Genomic DNA, 22,895 nt, shown 5'->3' on the forward strand with positions numbered 1-22,895 from the left:
ACAAAGAGCTATATTTCCTTCTATCCATAAATGGCAGACAAGTAGCCATATATCTTACATTTGCCTCGACAAGGCACCTTAATTACCAGATCAGCTTTTGCCCCTGTTGCCCCTGCATTCCAAAACAAATGACTAAAACAGATGGCTCATGGCATTAAATTCTGTCTAAACAGAGATCTTGGGTTCACATTCTCACACAGCATCAATGAAATAAGAATCTAACATAAGAATCTAACATTTCTTACTTTCTAAATCCTTTGCATAATTACATTAAGCCAATAAATCTCATACATAATATAGATAGCTTTTTAGAAGAAAAGGCCTTTGCAAAGAAAAAAGGAACTCAGTAGAAAACAGCTTCAAAAGAAGCCTCTTCAGTTTACACCCCACTTTCCCAGCCAGCTGCTTTTCCCATTGCCCTTTAACTTTCTCAGTATACCTTAAACCTTAGGAAAATATGGCTAGAGTCTGATGGGAGGCACATGGTATTATTTTCTGTTAAACAATAAATCTTACTATTTACCAACTCTTAATTAGTGTTTTTGCAGCTTGATTGTATTCTGTAATATGTAGGGTCAGTGTAACATTTGCTCCCAGCCTGTAATTCTCTTTTACAACTTTGAGAAACTTGTCTCCTGCTACTGCTATAAATCAGGGGGGGCCTTGTTCAGGAGAGCAGGAAGATAAACAACTGCCAGAGTACTTAGCCAGCTGGTTTCTGCCTGACATGAAACCTACAAACATTTGCAAATATATCTTTAAGCTCATTTTAAAATACAGGCCTTGATCAGATGCCTCAATATGACCTTTAAAAATGGTCATTGCTATGTGGCAATACACATGTTATGATTCATGTGGAGCAATTTCCCACATCAGTCTTGATATTTCTCTGTCTTTCAAATACAGGACATACAGCAATAATTCAGCTATATGAACAATCTATCCAGTAATATTCAACCTTTGTAGAAGCAGGATGCACTTCCAATTACAGCATGTAACATGGGACTACTTTTACTGTTTTAAACTTACATGTATATATTAGAGCCTAGAGACGAAAAGGGCTCCTGTCGTGGGTGGAGCAGAGGGGGGCAGCTGACTCCCCAGAACAAGTAAAACAATAGAAATACTTAACTAACTGACCAATCATGTTGGTTCTGTCCCGCTAACAAAAGTCCTGGTTAAGCCCATGTCTCCTGGATATTTTAGAAGTTACATAGAAGAAACATCTTGGCATTTCTCCTTGAAGTGAAAAGTGGTATATTAATTTCTTTGAGAATGAAAACAAGAATAATAATCTGTTGTGCAGGGCCAGGGGCAGTGCATCCTGTTTTGCCATTTTCTTAAAAGAAGAAACTTCATTAATTTTTGAAATAAGGACAAAATATGAACAACATGAAAGATGCTGTTACAAGGGGGGGGGGGATAGAATGGATAAGAAGGAAGGGAAGAAAAGGGAAAATAATATCCTAAATTCATGTAATACATCTTTTATAATCACAATCTAAGGCATCAAGAAATCAGTTTACCCTAATCTTCTAAAATACATCCTCTCCAAGCTTCCCCCCTCACTCCCCTTCCCCAATGCTGTCTGTCTCCCGAGTTGGCCTAAGAAGGGGCTCCTGCCTTTGCTATGGCTGTCCCCTTCCCCAATGCTGCAGTGGCTGTCTGTCTCCCGAGTTGGCCTAAGAAGGGGCTCCTGCCTTTGCTATGGCTGTCGGCACCACAAGCCTGCCTTCTTTTTTGCCTTCACACCTAGTGATGCAGGGATACATTTTTTATTTATTCATACATTTACAAATTATTTTTGTGCATATATATAGAGAGAAAGAGAGATCAAGAACAAGAGAGCTAGAGGGACAGCATCTTTATTTAAATGTTCTGCTTTTTTACGTCATCTCTCGCTATATTTGGAGTAGATTCTATTTTTAAGTATATGCGGTTGGAACCCATCCCTTATTTCTGCGAGGAAGCTCTTCAGATCAGAAATCTTTTGAACGCACAGTAGAAGTGTTCTGCCAAAAGTAGGGATTCTTTTCCAGATTCGTACACAATTAACACTGATGCGGTGAAGGATAAAGATTTTATGCAACAGCTAAGAGAAACTATAGAGCAAGATTAATTATGCTTATGTCCCTTCTGTTTTTTTGAGAACCCCTCAGAGAATGACAACAGACAGACCCTTAAAGATGGAGCTCACTGATACGCAACACCTTTGGACTGTGATAAGGTTCTGTCTTATATACTATTATGTCCACATTGATCACACCTGCTATATGGATTATACTTCAGTGACCCTGACATACCAAGTTCAAACATTCTTGCAAGCGTGAAGGATTGCTTTATATATGGCAAGTGGCCAACACAGATAACTTCTAAAACTATCCAGATATCCTCTACCAGGTGATACCATGAGACACAAGCTGTACCATTTCAGCATGTAGCTAGGTAACTTTTAGAGAATAATATGTGAAAAAAATAATTAACTACTATTAATAAATAAGATATAATATTCATAAGTTGAATAGCTCGTTCACTGCTAGCACTCTTTCATCAGGTACTGATGAGATGGCGGCAGGGGGAGAATTTCCTTTGAGGTCCAAACTCCCTTACTTGAGTACCGTTACTTTTAGGAGCCCAACAGTATCTGTTGCAGGAGGCTGTTGAGTTTCCCTGTTAGCTAGTTTTAACTTAAAATTGATCACACTTACTTATTGATTAAAACTTGTAGTCATGATAGCATTTTCTCCCAAGATACTTGTTAAAGAAGTTATAGTGTAAATCATTTACAAGAAAATCCAGCTCCTAAAAAGTCAGAGTTGTTTTCAGCATAGTACTACGTTGAGCATTCCATCAGAACATGGATTTCTCACAGCAGAACATTCTCCTCATCTCCCTCTGTGCCTTCCTGGTCTGTTCTGGGGCTTTCCCCAGAAGTATGCAAGGCTCACTTTGGGGGAGGAGGTGGGGATGAATCCCCTTGTGCTACCACAAAAAATAATTAAATACTGCCCTCAGTTTTTCATTGACAAACAAAAAGCTGCTTTGGTGTGATGTGCTTTGTTAGTCAGTGTACAGTGGCAGGTAGTTCCGCTGATTACAGTCCCATGCCTAGAAAGCATGGGTCTGAGCAGTTTCCCCCTTGACCTGCACTTTCTAGGCTTGATCCATGTGGTTTTGCCCTTGCTCTGCTCCTTTCTCAGGGAAAACCTGCTCTTTAGCTCTAAATTGGAACAAATCACAGTCCACAGAAAACCAGAATTTCTGTTTGCTCTGATTGAGTGCTGAAGAGCAGTTTTTCCTGGGGTAAAGCAGTGGGCAAGAGAAAGTATGGATAAGTTGTAGTTTTAGCAAAAGTAAACTATATAAACCAATGTCTGAATTATTCTGTCAATGGAGTGACTGCTCAAGTGTCTACAGTGGGGGGTTGCCAACCTGGTCCCTACCGCCCACTAGTGGACGTTTCAGGATTCTAGGTGGGAGGTAGGGGGTTCTACGGCACAAGCTGAATCCTCCTTCCATCGAACACTGGTGGGCGGTAAGGAAATTTTACCATCAAGAAAGATGCATTAGTGGGCGGTAGGTATAAAAAGGTTGACTACCCCTGGTCTACAGTATATTCTTGGTTCTATGATTAAGGCTAAAATGAGACTGAAAATTAATTTGTTCAGGAATATTAGAGGATCACATCTGACCTGTTTACAAGGCTTTGGGAAGTGGTAAAAGGCATTGTAAAGCAATGAAGATTATCTTTGCCCATGGAATTAAAACATAATAATGCATTTCTATGCCCCAAGAAGCTGAGATAGATAAATCCTAAGCACCACTACATAAAGGATGCTGGTTGTCTGTTCTTAGACTAATCCTGACAAATGTCTGTTGGCTGAAGTAGTGAGGGAAAGCTTTTTATTTGCGCAGTAGATTAAAACAGAAGCCCCTTTGTCAAGAACCAAATTGTTCGGAGTGTCTTGAAATACAACAAATGCCTCCCCCTGAACTGGGGGAGCTGATGCGTCTTCAAGTGTTCCCTTGAGCTGGGACAAGTCCACCTTCTTTTAATGCTTTGCTGCTGGTACTCTCCCCTCATCCCTGTCTGGCACATCTGATGCCACAGAATGGCTGTTGAAAGCTCTGTTGAGAGTGGGAAGGTGTCTCTTGCTTCTTTGAGTAAAATAATCGGAAGCTTTCATTCTGGTATCTTGTGTTTCTGGTAAGTCAGAGTTGCACTGGCATTAGTAGGTGGCAGGCAGGGTTCAGTATATGCTGTCATACAAATATTAGGGAAGGGCTGTAGCTCAGTGAGTGGTAGAGCATCTGCTTTGCATACAGAAGGTCTCGGATTCATTCCTTGCCATCTTCAGGTAAGGCTGGTAAAGACTCCTATATGAAATCCTGGGAAGATGGTGGCAGTCAGTGTAGGCAATACTGAGCTACACAATCCAATAGTCTGGCATGATATGACTGCTTTTTATGTACACTGGGGCAGCTTTGTGCAAGTTGTTTATTCTAGTTATTGTGCAGTTCAGAGTGAGTGATGGGGCCCCAGATAATGGACATGCTTAGCCTAGAGCAGGAATTTCCAAACTGTATGCGGGGCACACTAGTGCGCTATGGAAAGACTGATACTGTACAAGAAGAAATAAGTTTAATTATTGATAGTCAACATTCATCAAAGATGTTCCTGTTGGCTCTTTCTAAATATATATATATATATATATATATATATACACACACACACACACCCCGTATTTTTCGCCCTTTAGGACGCACTTTTTCCCCTCTAAAAATGAAGGGGAAATGTGTGTGTGTCCTATGGGGCGAATGCAGGCTTTTGCGCACCAACCCCTCTTGCTCTCCAGACTTCAGGAAGCTATCCGCAAGCCTTGCAAGCCCGGCGGGAGGTCCCGCGGGCTCGCAAGGCTTGCAGGCAGCAGCCTGCAGCCCAAAAGCTCGGGGGACAGCGGGGAGGCGTAGCGCCGCCACCCCGCTATTCCTCGACCTTGCCTGGAGGCTGGCGGGGGGGGGGAGAAGCAAGCTTGCTTCTCCCCCCCCGCCAGCCCCACAAGCTCGGGGGATAGCGGGGAGGCATAGCGCCGCCACCCTGCTATTCCCCGACCTGATCTGGAGGCTGGCGGGGGGGGGGAGAAGCAAGCTTGTTTCTCCCCCCCGCCAGCCCCACAAGCTCGTGGGATAGCGGGGATGCGGAGCGCCGCCACCCCGCTATTCCCTGACTTGATCTGGAGGCTGGCGGGGGGGAGAAGCAAGCTTGCTTCTCCCCCCCGCCAGCCCCACAAGCTCGGGGGATAGCGGGGAGGCGAAGTGCCGCCACCCCGCTATTCCCCAACCTGATCTGGAGGCTGGCGGGGGGTGGGGGGAAGAAGCAAGCTTGCTTCTCCCCCCACCAGCCCCACAAACTCGGGGGACAGCGGGGCAAGCCGCTGCCCCATGGAGGCTAAAGAGGCTGTCCTTGAAGGCAGAAGAGGGAGATGGAGCGCTCCGTCTCCCTCTTCTAGCTTGGGGATGGCTGCGCAAACCTGGGGGGGGGGGGAATAAAAATTTTTTCCTTGATTTCCCCTCCAAAAAACTAGGTGCGTCTGTTGGGTTGAAATAAACGACAGACGAGTGGTAGGGTGTCATACGGGAGGCATTTCTTGAACAAGTGTCGGGGAGTCCCTTTTATTGAATATTACAGCATTGCCACATATGTGCTTGTTGCTGATTGGTTAACATAAGTACAAAGCAAGGGTTGCATATAAGACATTAATCATCGATACGTTAAAGGTTGGAAAAAGGAACGCAGAGTTTAGACAGGCATGATCTCCTTCTTATCATGATTGATATGGTGCTACTAATGGACTGAACATTCCAGGTAAGAAAGGAATGTACACAGAAGGATAAGTACAGATTGATATGGTGTGAACTCAAGGTGAACAGAACGTACCAGGGTGGTACGAAAAAAATGTAAAGATAAGTACCCATCATGCATCCTATGGGCCGGTGCGTCCTATAGGGTGAAAAATACGGTATATATTCATTCTATCAGCAAATTGTCCTGCCACATCTCTGTATCAGCTGTGATTGGATCATTCATTCACTTCTGATATGAATTTGCAGTAGAATTATCTGCCTCAGAGGTAGAGAAAGTGGTGAAATTGTGCTTCTCTTGTCAGCTGTTTGGCCTTGTCCATCATCCTGTCAACTCTAGCTGTTCATAAATGATAGGTTAATACTGATGTTATCATACATTAAAGTGTCACTTATAAAGACTGTGATCTGTATAGGCTATAAGGGCATGTAGTGAATGCTGATCTCTGCCATGTTTGACTGTGGAAAGGTACCGAAGAATCTGCTAAGACTCCAGCTCATTAAGCAATTTAGCAGAGGAAGCACTTAAGATTGAGGCTACTAGTTAGGTGCTTTAATTCTCACCCGAAGATAACTGAAATACTAAGCCTTTGTATCAGCTTTTTATTTCTAGTAGTGACTGCAAAAGTAGAACAATCAAGATTATAAAAAAGTTTCACAGAGGTGTCAGTAAATGTGCACTGGCTGCCTTGAGTAAGATAAAATAAAGGTATCTGATCCCTGGACAGTTGAGTCCAGTCAAAGGCGACTGGGGTGCGGTGTTCATCTCGCTTCAGGTCAAGGGAGCTGGCATTTCTCCACAGACAGCTTTCTGGATCATGTGGCCAGTAGGGAGGTATGACCCAATACAGATCCTTTGTAGATGCATCTGGTGATATATAGGGCCAGCAGTGAACATTTGTAATGCACACAATAAACAGGTATTTGAGTTCATGTGTAAAGCATTTAATGTGTGAAGAGCCTATTGTTTTATAGCAGATTTAGTCACATTAAATAACTGTTGTTTACAGGTCTAGTTTACAGCTGATGGGTATCAAACCGTTGGTGAGTTAGGAACTTTCCCTGCATGCGAAGACAGGCTCTGGCAGATTGAGCAGATGAGACCAATAGTGGATCCAATGGTCAAGTAGGCAGTTTTGGCATGTGCTGTAGAGGGAAATGTGGGACAGATGGGACTTGTCAACCTGGGAAGGTAGCCGATCTAGGAGAAGGAAAGCCTTTGCTGCCTTGCAGGAATTGGATAAACTAATTGCATTGGCTATCTGTAGTTTTCTGGCAAGTCTTCAAGAAACCTAATATTGATTTTAAAAGCCCACAGTAGCTTGGATTTGTTTTTCTTTTCTCCTTTTGTTTTCTATAATGCATGCTCTTATTAAAAGACCCCAGGATTAAGGAACTCACAAATAACCTTCTGGCCAGGTTTCCGGAAACTGGTAATGAAAGACTGCTGGCATATGTAATGCTAGATATGACATATGAGACTATTAAATTTTATAAATAATTAAACACAAAGCTTGTTACATACAGTAATAAATAAAAAACGAAACATGAAGGTAGGATGTGTTATGACAAGGAAAGTGAGGAAGGAAGAAGATCTGTTTTTTGTCTTTCTTCTAATTGCCACATCACTATTCTTTAAATAGCATGTGCCTTAGCTTGATACCATTTAGCTTGATTTTATTTATCAATCAGGAATGAGTATTGCATTAGGAAAAATAAGTAATAAAAATGGTTTTGATACATACTGATGATAGAAACGCATGCACAGAGCGAGAAGCACAAAATTAGTGCTTCCATTTCTAAAATTGTCTGGAACATAGACAATTTAGTAGTGGAGATTCTAAATTAATTGCACAGTTCTTACAGAAGCAGAAAACCAATGGTAAGCAGAAAAACGTGTTTTCTAGGTGCTCAGCATATGTTGCTATGTTAGCATTTTAGTTTTTAATAAAAGAGCATTGCTTGGTGGGCTGTTTTCAAAATAAAGCCTATGTAGCAAATTTGCACGAGCTTCAGATGGATTCCAAAATGTACATGGACTGGATTTTGCATGTACCATCTCTTCCATTTTACTTGCTGGTCATCTGAGGGATAATGGGCAGGGATTCACTCCCAGAATTTTTTGGGGGGATTGGGGCGAATCAAAAATATTTCAAAAATAATTTGAAAGCTTGAATACTTTTACCAGGAGAGTAAAGCCCAATAAGTGCTGCATGTATACATATCAGTGGTATACAGCTAACATTGGGCAAATGTTGTCCCAAAAGTGGGGAAAAGGAAGACCCAGGTAACTACTGACCGATGAACTTAATATCGTTATCAGGGAAGGTCCTAGAACAGATAATTCAACAGTTGGTCTGTGAGCATTTAAGAAAGGATGCTATAATTACTAAGAACCAGCATGGGTTTCTCAAAAATAAGTCATGTCAGAATAATCTGATTTCTTTTTTTGATGGAATGACAAACTTGGTGGATCAGGGAAATGATGTGGACATAGTGTATCCTGATTTCAGTAAAGCTTTTGACAAAGTACCCCATGATACTCTTATGCACATTAAGTGATGTGTGAACATGGCCAGTGTCTACTACCATTTCAACTTTCCAGTTCAATTATTTTCTAAAATAAATTTTCTTGCTATATTTTCTTGCTATATCAAGAAGACAGTGTTTTATGCATCATTTTTTCCAAAGTAAAAAAAAAGGTTAAAATGAAAATGCAGCTAATCAACATATGCAGCTAATCAGTAAGTGTGAGAGAGTGTGCTTCATGTTTGTAGTGGTGCCAGTTTCAAATAAGCTTTTTTGAAGATAAGGAATATTTTAAGTAGCATTTTTCCATTACTAATTTTATGCACTTGAAAATAGTATTTAGAATTCCGCTCCACCCACCCAATATCCCACAGCTGCTTTGAATAAATGGACTGCTGCCATGGGCGGGAGACATCCAAGATTGTGTAGTTATGTGGCAACTATTACAAATAAGCTTGTTAAAGTTAAATTTGTATTCAGAGCTGCTGATTTTTATATGCAAAATGCTCGTCAGATTGACAGGTGGGAAGAGGACCCATATAACACCTGGCATAAACCTCTTTTTCCCCTGCCCAGCACAGGAGGAAAGTGAGCAAGCTGAGCAGGGAGAAAGTAGTCTCTCTGCCTATGGTCTGGCATCTGTCTGTATTGCTATGCTGAAACAGAAGAAATAAAAACCATTTATAGAATAGTCACGATGGTTTCAGTGTTTGTTTGGTTTGTTTTTTTTAATAGGAATTATATAGATTCCTAAAGGGGTAACCATGTTAGAATTTTTCAGGAAAAGACTCCCTCTTCCCTAAAATATACACTTGTACATGAGAATATTTAATGTATGCATTTAATGATGAGGAGCAGATGGGGTTCATCAAGCTGGGAAGGCAGCCCATCTAGGAGAAGAAAAACTCTGATCTGAAACCTCCACTACCTTGCAGAGTATTTTTGGGAAAAGAAAAGACTAAGGAGTAAACCCTACACAAATCCAGAGTGGAGTCCCTAAGATGGTTGAATGGCGCCTTGTACGTCTCCTTCCAGCAACTCCTGCAGCCAAGCTGTTTTGCTCTGCTTTCCTTTGGACCACATCAGCGAGGCCAAGGGCATCTGGGCAACTCAGGATACACCGGGCTTGTACCCAGGGAGGTCACTTTGGTGCTGCTAATGCAGCAATTTGACTTCATCCTCAGAGGCACACTGCATTGTCTATCAAGACAAACAGATGCCAACAACAACAAGAAGAAGCAACTGATGAAGTGGACTGTCCCATTCGCAAAAGCCTATGCCATAATAAATGGGCTCATGGTTTGCCTACTACTTTTTGCTAAGTTATAGAACAAAGCTTGGCTAGAGCTTGCAGTTTGTCTGAAGGAAGACAAGCCAGGAGCCAGGGTTTGACAACAAGTGGCACTTAAAAGTACCACAAGGGGCTCTTGCAAGCTGCGTGTGATGCTTTGAAGTCCTGACATCACTGTGTCAGATTTGATACCACTGTGTCAGATTTGACATCATTGTGTCAAAGCCCCACTTCCTGTCAAATTTGGTTCATGGGGGATAATGACCTGACCTGCTGGCTAGATCATATTTCCTACTTCTGCAATAAGCCATGATTTGACCTATTGTTGCATACAAACCAGGTCATTGAGAAGCTCATTGTTGGATATGAGCATTATCTGGTGAGCAGCTTGAATGGCTTTTCTGTGCTTTGTTAAAGTTTGCATTTATCATGTTATGTTGTATTTGTAGTCCAACCATCTATTTCTCTTACATACTAGGAGGATATTTTGCTATGAAAAGAAAATCTATAACTCATCTTGGGCTAATAGATTTTTTCCCTGCAGAATATAAGAATTTCTGTTTGTCACAAAGGTAGATATTTTCTTTCCCTTAATAACAGCCATTCTGGGAAGCCAGATACGTCATTCAAATGCTTCCCATGCCTTTTAGAATATATTGGCATGAATCCCAGATAGAGTTATCTGTTATAGTTTTGGTAACCTGCGTTGGCAAGCTCAAAACTGGAATACTGCTATGCTCTCTATGTGACACTTGCCTTGGGGCTGCTCTGGGCATTCCAGATTGTGCTGAATTCAGAGAGTAGACTTCTGATGGGGGGCAGATGACTGACAGCTTGTGACACCTTTGCTGCCCATATGCTGCTGGACCAAGTTTAAAGCTCTTGTGTTGATATGATATGAAAAGCCCCAAACAATTTGGATCCAGTATACTTTAAGGATTGCCTGAGTCCTAGTATCCCAACTCAGTCACCGAGGTCATCCAGAGCACTAGTGCTAGTTTCCCCCCATGTTAGAGGCCAACTATGTCAATGGTCCCATACTGTGGCATACTCTTCCATCAGACATGCTCGCTTTTGACATTCACATGTCCTTTGAATTAATTTTTATGCCAAAAGGCCTAGCCAGTTCTTGATTGTCCATTTATTTTAAAGATTATTTTGTACTGTGTTTTAATAGCGTATTATGTTTTATTGCATGCTTATTGTTCTGTACTGCCTTGCTGTTTTATGATATGGTGGTATACACTTTGGATAAACAAACCATGGTCTAGCATGTTGTGTGATCCATGGCAATGTGACATTTTGAACAGAGGTCTACTTTGAGACAATATTGAAATGTGAACAGTGAAGATTTATATGTTGGACTTTCAAATAAAGAACAATTTTACTTTATTCATAATATTTAGAAACATTAATGTTATTTTTGTAGCCGTCTTTCCTCTGCCAATTCTCTTTTCTAACTTTCACATAAAACTTCCTTTAGCGATTTGATCATAAATGTAAGGACATGTTTCCCCATTAAACCTTTGCATGCTAATAGTTAATGGTTTAACTGTTTGGCAAAAATCCAGCTCTTTTGCATGAATATTGTTATGCTCTCAGAATATGGATATTTCTTATACCCTTGATATGTGTGCATGCATAATCTCTAGCATTATTGAGAGGTATTTGGCAGACACGAAGAAAAAGCCACTCTAGCAGTTTAGTGGTACTCTAGTAGTTACATATTCAAAAGGCAATATGCATTAAAACTAGTGTTTAAAGGAAAAATTATATATTCACTATCATTTCTCTTTAACTCATCCTTGGTACAGTTTTCATTATGCTATATATCAAGCAGCAGGAAAAAGTACAGGGATATTTTTTTAAGCACGTGTAACAGGAACTCACTAAGTTGTGACTTGAATGTATATTTTTTTGTGAAACAGTAAAATCATTTATTATTCATAGCTGTCAACCAGTTAAATCCATCCGGTCACTCAGTTGTTGTACTTAGGCTAGAAAGCTGGTGACTATGGTACCAGCACATTGCTGGAGAACATGCTGCAACAGCACCATTGCAGGGACAACCCAGCAGCCTGGGAGGTAGATATAGTAGCTTAATTATATTGATTAAAATTAAGAGAATTACTCAGCATATTGTCTGTAAGCCTACTCATATGAGCTACTGCACCATTAAATAAATGTAGGGTAAGATGCTGTGGTGGTGTTCTGCGGTGTCTTACTTGTGTCACAAGCCTTATTAGGACTTTGCACTCGTGTTGGCACTGCTACAGAAACGACAGCTACTATTGCTGGCAGACTGGCATCATGCAAAGCTATCAGACGATACAGAACTGGGATGTCACCACAGTGTGTCTAGGGATTAATTAACTGAGGTGCATCTTAACAGTGTTTCGGTCAATAAAGACCCAGCTCTGTACTTGATATTAAGGTGCCCAGTTACAAACATTCATAGCTTGTTGACATCCATCTGTCTGGGAGACAATGGAGGAGTTCGCCTTTGGAGATGAAGTCAAGCAGTTGGAAGAATACAGTGCCTGCTGTGGCTGTAGAGACCAATATGGGAGATACTGTTATAGCTGGGGCAGATGAAGGTATTCTCCCAGGGATCATTCTGTCCTGTCTGCTCAATAATTACCCAGGAGCAACCTGGTCAGGAGCAACCACTAAGCATCAGGTTCTTTCAATTCTCAGTAAATGGAAGATAGGTAAAGGTAAAGGTACCCCTGCCCGTACGGGCCAGTCTTTACAGACTCTAGGGTTGTGCGCTGATCTCACTCTAGAGGCCGGGAGCCAGCGCTGTCCGCAGACACTTCCGGGTCACGTGGCCAGCGTGACAAGCTGCATCTGGCGAGCCAGCGCAGCACACGGAACGCCGTTTACCTTCCCGTTCACCTTCTTGCTAGTAAGCGGTCCCTATTTATCTACTTGCACCCGGGGGTGCTTTTGAACTGCTAGGTTGGCAGGCGCTGGGACCGAGCAACGGGAGCGCACCCCGCTGCGGGGATTCGAACCGCTGACGATCGGCAAGTCCTAGGCGCTGAGGTTTTACCCACAGCGCCACCCGCGTCCCTAAATGGAGGACAACAAACCTTTAAATAGCAGAAGCAAACTTTATTAATTACTAAAATAATAAGCACAGAAACAGAAACAGGTGCTGATATACAAAGTAAAGATAATTAAAGGATATAACGGAATACTTAAAGATAAAGTTGCAAAGCTAGCTCAGCCATGTGTCATTCCTGCCATGGGGAACCCCAACTACAACGGTTGATGGCACCCCTTATCAGGCCAGTGTGAGGTGCTAGGCGCTCCTGGAAAGCCCATGGCCGAAGTACCATTGAATTGCTGGAGCTGGGGCCTTAGATAGTGTCTACAGAGGCCCTCTGGCAATATTACATAGTCTTTGATACAGATGTTAATGATGTCATGCAGAGTTCAGCCAAAGGCTGTCTTTGAAGTGAGCTAGTTCCTTTGTTCTTATGCTTCTTATCTCTGCCGCTGGCTAAGCCATTACTTTATGCTGGCTATGCATAGATCATAGCACATAAGATTAATACCTAAGAATAACAGTTAAGTTTAAACAGGAGGACCACCATCTGGTGCCTCTTCCCTGGCACTACACATTCCTCCTCTGGTCACTGCTATGGATAAACAACTTGGAGTATTGAAATCAACATTAAAAGTCCCAGTTGTGTTGAAATTTAACAATGTTAGTAAGTTAGTTTTAACACTCAAGTGTCTTCTGGAAATAAGACAGACCCGCCAAGTGTTCCTATTTTCCAGGGACACCCCTAATGTAGAGAAGCAGTCCCAGTTTCTGATTTGATCCCAGAATGTCCCGCTTTTCTTTAGGATGTTCCTATTTTCATTGGAGAAATATTGGAGAGTATGGAGTTATCCAACCCTCGAGCTGTCTGAAGGCAATCCTGTATAGGGAAGTTTTTTAAATGTTTAATGTTTACTACTACTACTACTACTACTACTATTACAGCATTGCTTTCCACCCATCTTACTCTACATATGCAGGTGAAAAACATATCGTATTTTTCGCACCATAGGACGCACTTTTTCCCTCCTAAAAAGCAAGGGAAAATGTGTGTGCGTCCTATGGAGCGAATGCAGGGGGAAGGCAGGTGGGAAAAGCCCCCAGGAGCCGCACACAAGCTCCGTGCGCTCTTGTGGGCTTTTCCACAGGAGGGAGAAGGGACTGACTGGCCGCATCAGTCCCTTCTCCCACCTCCCAGAAAAGCCAGGAGAAGCCGCGATCTCTTTAAAGGGGTTGTGCGGCTTCTGTGGGCTTTTGCGAGAGGTGAGGGAATTCCCCCACCTCCCAGGAAAGCCAGGAGAAGCCGTGCAGCCCTTTTAAAGTGCGCGCGGCTTCTGCCGGTTTTGCGGGAGGTGGGGGAATTCCCCCACTTCCCAGGAAAGCCAGGAGAAACCGCAATCTCTTTAAAGGGGTTGCGTGGCTTCTGCGGGCTTTTGGGAGAGGTGAGGGAATCCCCCCACCTCCCAGTAAAGCCAGGAAAGCCTTGCGCAGCGTCTCCCGGCAATGAGAGGCTGCACGGGGCTAAAGGGGAAGCCAAAACAGCGAGCGGAATCCATCCTGCTCGCTGCCTTGGCTTGTGCCATAGCCGTGCGCAACCCCTCCGGCAAGGAGAGGCTGCATGGGGCTATGGATTCTTTAGCCCTGCGCAGCGTCTCCTGGCAAGGAGAGGTTGCACGGGGCTAAAGAGGAAGCCAAAACAGCGAGCGGGATGCATCCTGCTTGCTGCATTGGCTTGTGCCATAGCCCCGCTCAACCCCTCCGGCAGGGAGAGGTTGTGCGCAGCCTGTACACTGCTTTTTGGGGCTGGGGGGGAAATATTTTTTTTCTTGATTTCCCCCCCTAAAAACTGGGTGCGCCCTATGGTGTGAAAAATACGGTATTTATGAATATATATTTGTGTGTGTATATGTGTTCAAACCATACGATATTTGTCTAAATTTTATAGAGGGACATGTTTCAAAGAGAATTGACCTGCTTTTTGTAAGATATCCAGAACTTAGTTTCCTTTTTTTTTTTTTTAAATATTTTTTATTGCTTTTTTTCCAAATAGAAATACAAAGTCAGATATACAAAGAAATAACAGAAAAGAAAAAGAAAAAGAAGAAAATCATCCTTTCAAAGCATTTTTTCATAACCAACCGGACTTCCCCACGTCTCCCTCACCGTGCGTTCTTTACAATAAAGTTTTTCAGCAAATTTTAACCTTATTTCGTGCATTCTTTTGTTCTTTCAAATACTTGTGGTTTACGTTTAAAATACTTATTGTCAATTTACACTAATAACATATATAATGTTCTTTTAAACATTAGTCCTTTCATTAATATAACTTAGTTTCCCATACCTTAATCTTATTGCTGGAGCTGAATTTCCCTAATCATGCGAATTCTTAACATTCATATAACTTATAAAATTTTTGTAAATAATCTTTAAATTTTTTCCAATCCTCCTCTATTGCTTCTTCTCCCAAATCTCGGATCCTGGCAGTCATCTCGGCCAATTCCATGTAGTCCATCAATTGCGTCTGCCACTCTTCCAGTGTGGGTAAATCTTGAGTCTTCCAGTATTTTGCGATAAGAATCCTTGCTGCTGTAGTTGCATACATAAAAAAGGTTCTATCCTTCTTTAACACCTTCTGGCCGACAATGCCCAGTAGGAAGGCCTCTGGTTTCTTGGGAAAGGTGTACTTAAACACCTTCTTTAACTCATTATAGATCATTTCCCAGAAGGCCTTCACTTTTGGACAAGTCCACCAGAGGTGAAAGAATGTCCCTTCAGCCTCCTTACATTTCCAACATTTATTATCAGACAAGTGGTATATCTTAGCAAGCTTGACTGGGGTCATGTACCACCTATATATCATTTTCATAATATTCTCTTTCAAGGCATTACATGCCGTGAATTTCATACCAGTGGTCCATAACCTTTCCCAGTCCTCAAACATAATGTTGTACCCAATGTCCTGAGCCCATTTTATCATTGCTGATTTAACTATCTCATCCTGAGTATTCCATTTAAGCAGCAAGTTATACATTCTCGAAAGTACCTTGGTCTTTGGTTCCAACAATTCTGTCTCTAGTTTCGATTTTTCCACCTGGAAACCTATTTTTTTGTCCAACTTAAAAACCTCTTGAATTTGAGCGTAGTGAAGCCAATTTTGCACCTTATTCTTTAATTTTTCATAACTCTGCAGTCTCCAAGTTTCTCCTACTTTTTCTATAATTTCCCCATATTTCGGCCAACCAACCTCCATATTAGGTTTTTTCCGGGCCTTGGCCTCTGCTGGTGAAAGCCACCTCGGAGTCTTACCTTCTAATAAGTCCTTGTATTTTGTCCAGACCATAAATATTGATTTTCTAACAATATGATTTTTGAACATTTTATGAACCTTTACCTTGTCGTACCACAAATATGCATGCCAACCAAAAGCATTGTCAAACCCTTCCAGATCTAGGACATCAGTGTTCTCAAGTAGTAACCAATCTTTCATCCAGCAGAAGGCCGCAGCTTCATAATATAATCTCAGGTCCGGCAGGGCAAACCCCCCTCTTTCTTTCGAATCAGTTAATATTTTAAACTTTATCCGGGGCTTTTTGCCCTGCCAAACAAACTTGGATACATCCTTCTGCCACTTTCCAAAACATTCCACTCTGTCCACAATCTGTAGGGTTTGAAACAAAAATAACATTTTCGGCAATACATTCATCTTTATAGCTGCAATTCGACCCAACAAGGAAAGTTTCAATCTTGACCAGATTTCCAAATCTTTTTTGATTTCCAACCAGCATTTTTCATAATTGTCTTTAAATAGGTTCAAATTTTTAGCTGACAAGTGAACCCCTAGGTATTTCACTTTTTTTACCACACTTAGTTCTGTTTCCCTCTGGAACCCATCTATTTCTGAAGATGTCAAGTTTTTCCCCAAAACCTTGGTTTTTTGCTTATTCAACTTAAATCCCGCCACCCGACCAAACTCATAAATCAGTTCTAATACTCTTTTTGTACTAGATTCTGGCTCCTGTAATGTTAAAACCAAATCATCTGCAAAAGCTTTCAGTTTATATTGTTTCGCTCCGACCTGTATTCCTTGTATCGACCGGTCCTCCCTAATCATGTTCAGTAACACCTCCAGGACTGAAATAAATAAAAGAGGGGATAGTGGGCACCCTTGTCGTGTCCCTTTTTCAATTTTGAACTCATCTGTCACCACATTGTTCACTATCAGTTTAGCTTTTTGCTCAGAATAGATTGCTTCTATTCCATTTTCAAACCCCCGCCCCACTCCCATCCCTTCCAGGTTTCTCTTCATAAACATCCAAGAAATGTTATCAAATGTTATCAAAGGCCTTCTCCGCGTTGATAAAAATTAACACAGCTTTCGTATTGATATCCCTAAACAACTTTTGGATCTCAGAGCTACATATACAGACCTAGCAAGACTACTGAGAGGAAACGCGATTCCGTATAGGTGGGAGTTCCCCCAAGGTTTATCTTTTAATTTTAAAGGAAAGAAAATTAAGATTAAAACATCAGAAGATAACCAGAAGTTCCTGCACGATCACGGAGAAGACCTTCAGAAGGGAGCAGCAGCCTCTTGGCCACCGCCACTGCCTGGAATAGCACCGATACCTACACCCTCGGGTCCAGAAGAAAAGGAAGACACCCCACTATAGGAACAACAGATTGATTCAGAATGTCTCTGCAGCTGTACAGTTGGAATATAAATGGCGGGAATTCCCCGGAAAAAAGACGAAAGATTTTTCATATTTTGAAAAAAGAACAATTGGATATTATTTGCTTGCAGGAAACGCATGTGACTAGACTCCACAGGAAGGTGCTAATTAACAAAAGACTAGGCCAAGAATTTATTTCATCAGACAGAGTTAAGAAAAGAGGAGTGGTAATCTACGCAAAGGAGAACTTGTCACCGAAACTTTTATTTAAAGATGAGCAAGGAAGAATTTTGGCAATTGAAATACAAACACAGGGAGAAAAATTTTTGATTTTAGGAATATATGCACCAAATGAGGGGAAATCGGAATTTTACAAGAAGCTGCACGAGATAATGCTGGACTATCTGGACTATACCAACATCATAATGATGGGTGATATGAATGGGGTGGTTTCTACTCACATGGATAAGTCACAAAATCAAAATTTAACTAAAGACGGCAGACTACCTAAAACCTTTTTTGAACTAACTGACAATATGGACCTGATTGATATTTGGAGGACAAGGAACCCCCTAGGTAAAGAAGGAACATTCTTTTCTGAGGCCCACCTATCATGGACAAGAATCGACCAAATATGGACAACTAGAGGACTGGCACCTAAGATCAGAAAAGTGGAAATCTGTCCAAAGACTTGCTCCGACCATAATGCTTTGAAAGTGGAATTGAGACTTACTCCAACCGGTTCTTTCAGATGGAAAATGAATGACACCCTACTAAGAGACCAGGAGATTGTGAAGAAGGCCCAAAAAACTTTAAAGGATTATTTTGAAATTAATTTGAACACTTCGGTGGAAAAGAGAACAATCTGGGACGCAAGTAAAGCTGTAATGAGGGGGTTTCTGATACAACAGAACACAATTAAGAAAAAACTTTGGAATGGAAAAAAAGACAAGATATTAGACAAGATAAGAGAAGGAGAGAAAAAATTGAGACTAAAACCAAAATCAAAAGAGGTTTTAAGAGAAATCAAATTCCACCAAGCTCAATATGCGAAATTGATAAACCAAGAAGTGGAATGGAAAATTAAACAAATGAAACAAAGATCATTTGAATCGGCAAATAAATGTGGAAAACTGCTAGCATGGCAGTTGAAAAAGAGACAAAAACTGAACTTTGTCACTAATCTAGAGGTGGAAGGGAGAAATATTCAGAAACCAGAAGAAATTAGAAAGTGTTTCCAGAAATATTTTAAAAAACTTTATACACAAGGGCCTCAGGAAGTGTCTGAGATAGATAAATTTTTAAAAGCTAATGGTTTACCAAAACTATCTCAGGAGAAGAGGACAATCTTGAATTATAGAATAACACAACAGGAAATCGAGGGTGCCATTCAGAATATGCAACTAGGCAAATCTCCAGGCCCAGATGGACTTACCTCCAAGTACTATAAGACACTAAAAGACTACTTGATACAACCGCTAATGGAGGTTTGTAATCAGATTATGGAGGGGAGGAGGGCACCGGAAACGTGGAAAGAAGCCTTCATCACATTGATACCTAAACTGGAAACTGAAAAGACTCAGCTTAAGAACTACCGTCCCATCTCACTCCTAAATGTGGATTACAAAATTTTTGCTGATATTTTGGCAAGTAGACTTAAAAAAATACTTAATGAAGTAATTCACAAGGACCAGGCAGGCTTTCTCCCAGGGAGACATTTGTTTGATAATACCAGGAACATTATTGATATTTTGGAACTTTTACAAACTAATATCCAGAACTTAGTTTCCAGCTTGGTGTAATCTAGTTCTGCAACTGTGACAGATTTGAATTGTTTTCATTGTTATTATTGTTTATGAAAAATCTGTTTTGCAGTTATTCAGTTAATAGTGTTTGCTTGGGGAATCTCTTACACCTGTTTAAGAAACATACATATTTTCAATCTGTAATTAATTGATCACACTGATTTGTATGGGGTATCTTTTGCTTGGCTTCTGCTATTGATCATTTATGTGGTTTATGTCTTACCCTTTCTTACAAGGTGCTCAAGGTGGGAGATAGGCTAGGCTAAGAGATAGTGACTAGGCCAGTGTTATCAAGTGAGCTTCATAGCTGAGTGCAGATTTGAACATGAGTCTGACCAGTACTAATCCAGCATTCTAACCTCTACTAATATTCAGATTTCCCCCCTTATTTCTAATGACAACAGCATTTTATATAGTGACAGTTAGTCTCTCTAATTATACAGCACATCTCTAATGACATATTTATATTTTTTCATTTCAATAGTCCTTTTTTTTACTCTTGCAGGCATTTGGACAGTCATTCTCAGTACACCGCAAAGTAGCTGAAGATGGTGAGACACGTGAGGAGACACTCCTCCAGGAGTCTGCATCAAAGGAAGCCTATTACCTAGGGAAGATTTTGGAAATGCAGAATGAATTGAAACAAAGTAGGGCTGTTGTTACCAACGTTCAGGCAGAGAATGAACGACTGACGGCGATTGTGCACGACTTAAAAGAGGTAAATCTGGTTTAAAAGTGGTGTGAGATGTAGACTGGATTCTAATTACAGTTTGTTTAAAATGTAGCATTGTATTTCCATTTTTAGGCCAATTAAAAGTAGTCACAGGTTTGTTTAGATTCCATCTGAATGAAGACAACGCTATGCCAAACTAGATCAATTCATGAATTAATCTCTTTAAGCAGAATACCACAACATTTTAACAATAAGCAGATAGGTAAAGGTAAAGGACCCTTGGATGGTTAAGTCCAGTCAAAGGCGAGTATGAGGTGCAGCGCTCATCTCACTTTTCAGGCCGAGAGAGCCAGCATTTGTCTACAGACTGCTTTCCGGGTCATGTGGCCAGCATGACTAAACTGCTTCTGGCACAACGGGACACTGTGATGAGTGGCAGAGCGCACAGAAACATCGTTTTACCTTTCCGCCGCAGCAGTACCTATTTACAGTGGTACCTCGCAAGACGAATGCCTCGCAAGACAAAAAACTCGCTAGACAAAAGGGTTTTTTGTTTTTTGAGCTGCTTCGCAAGACGATTTTCCCTATGGGCTTGCTTCGCAAGAAGGAAACGTCTTGCAAGTTTGTTTCCTTTTTCTTAACACCGTTAATACAGTTGCGACTTGACTTCGAGGAGCAACTCATAGAACGCGGTGTGGTAGCCTTTTTTGAGGTTTTTAAAGACTTTGGTGATTTTTGAAGCTTTTCCAAAACTTTCCCGACACCGTGCTTCGCAAGACGAAAAAAATCGCAAGACGGCAAAACTCGCGGAACGAATTAATTTCATCTTGCAAGGCACCACTGTATCTACTTGCACTGGAGTGCTTTCAAACTGCTGGGTTGGCAGAAGCTGGGACAGAGCAATGGGAGCTCACCACCATTGAGCGGATTCAAACTACCAACCTTCTGATCAGCAAGCCCAAGAGGCTCAGTGGTTTAGACCACAGTGCCACCTGTGTCCCTGTTAATAAGCAGATAATAAAAGTGCACACAGAGGATTTCCCCCCCTTTCCTATGTTGGTCATGTGCTGTCCCTCTGGTTTAGACAGGTGGTCAGTCCCTTTACCCTAGTAGAAGAGAACAAAGATGAATCAAGTCTCCAGACAATCAAGGCCATGTCTGCTGTTTGGTTTTGCAGAGAGCAGAGTCAAATACTCATGGTGGTACTTGCAGGTTTTCATTATGCTTTCTGTGTGTGCTTGTCCACTTCCTTGGTGCTCTGATCTGGCTCCAGTGGCCTATCACTCGAGTCACCGCTTATGCTCCCACAATTGGAAGCATTTCAGACAATCAAGCACAGAATCCTAGATATTGAATTCCGAACCCTATGCAGTGCAGCCAACAAAACCTGTTCCCTATTGGGGTTGGGAATTCCACCCTCGTTTGGCCAGGACACTCCATATTTACACCAGCTTTACGATCCCCACCTACACAGAGCTCTTTCCCTCGCAATATTTAATGTTTTACCATCTGCAGTTTTGCAAGATAGATTCTTGAAAATCCCATAATCTGAAAGATACTGCCCTTGTGGCACAAAACAGGTCAAAACCGTCACACACGTTTTATTTTATTGTCCATTTTATGCAAAAATATATGATAAGTATTTGGCCCCTTATTGAAGGATGGGATTTATTGCACTGACTCTTCCAGAGTGTCTTATCTGCTGAACAATTGTAGTAATGACATTGTGGAGAATGTGGCAAGATTTTTGAGCGATGCTATGAAATTTCCTCATGATGTCTGGCCAGTTTTATCCTAAAGTATCTCCTACTATGTTTTGTTAACTGTGCTGTGTTCTGATCCATGTATAAGATGCACTTTTTTATACCAATAAAGGAGATTGGTTGGTTGGTTGGTTGGTTATGCTAGCCCCTGTTCGTTCTCAGATCAGAATTCTTCTATAGTCAAACGTTTATTTTCTTCAGAAATATTTTTTTCACCAGAAAATTCAGTGCCTCATCTGCATTGAGTGTTTTTCACTGTTTCTCAAAGTGCCTTAAGCAGTTAGTTGTTTAACATATTGATTGCATCATTTCTTGCAGTTTAGGAAGCTGCATTTTCTCCCTCAAAGTTCAATTAACTTAGCTGGAAGCCTTCCTGCCTACTTGCTTTTAATGAATGATCCTTTGTTTATTGGCTCTTTATTGCCAGAAGTAATCCTTGGGATTTTCTGTAGATTGGTGAGTTGAGATTGCCTATGTATGCTAAGCAAAGAGGGTGCAGATTTTCATCATGGCACACACAGGGGGCTTTGTATCTCAAGAGCTTACACTGTTTTCACATGAGATCCTAAAGAAAGTGCCTTTTAGTGTTTTTGCTCTATTTCTGCTGTTTGTAAATATTGTGAATGCAGGGCACACTGCAGAAAGTAAATTAAATGGGCATTCTTAGTAATTCAGACATTCTATTCTCATTATAGATAAACTATGGAAATACATAAACTATGCCATTTTGTGCGGATACCAGGGATGTGCTGGTGCAAAAACCACTGCATCCAAACGCTGTTTGGAGACAGGTGGCAGGGGCTTACGCAGGTAAAAATCACCTGTGGCCACAAACACATGCCAACACACCATCCACCATGCACACACACCCTGCCTCACACGTGCATGGCCAGTCGCCAACATACACATGCACAGCAAGCATATCCCAGTGCACATGGACACATTGGCACTCCAAGGGCATGCTGATTGCAGTTCTCACACATGCCTTGTACTCACTGGCAGCATGGTAGAGCAATACCAAGGTGTATAGCCCACTGTTCCTGGTCTGTGTTTAGAATCCCTTTTTTTAGGTTTTATACCCAGCCCCAATAACATGTTACTTACCAGAGCATGTGGTGACCTAGCAATATTCCCTCATAGCCACCTAGAATAGTGTTGTAAACAAAATCTGCCCTTATTCCCTTATGGGGTATACAAGAGCCCTTATAGAGTCCTTTGTAGGTTCTCCATCGGTAGGAGAAAATAACAGA

The 22,895-nt window shown here is 41.4% G+C and overlaps 1 protein-coding gene across 20 annotated transcripts in view; it reads left to right on the top strand.

The window, feature by feature from the left end:
- Positions 1-22,895, top strand: part of BICD1 (BICD cargo adaptor 1) — a 130,366-nt gene that overhangs the window by 40,023 nt on the left and 67,448 nt on the right. For all 20 annotated transcript variants that reach the window (XR_013991328.1, XR_013991329.1, XM_081023978.1 and 17 more), the window contains exon 3: positions 19,715-19,927. Coding sequence is in view for 18 of the 20 variants with exons in the window: in XM_081023978.1 (XP_080880104.1) it covers positions 19,715-19,927 (213 nt within the window). In the remaining 2 variants the exon portion in view is untranslated. The remainder of the gene's footprint in view (positions 1-19,714; positions 19,928-22,895) is intronic.

This window comes from Podarcis pityusensis, assembly GCF_964106645.2.
Source record: "Podarcis pityusensis genome assembly, chromosome: 10".
NCBI classification, from domain to species: domain Eukaryota; kingdom Metazoa; phylum Chordata; class Lepidosauria; order Squamata; family Lacertidae; genus Podarcis; species Podarcis pityusensis.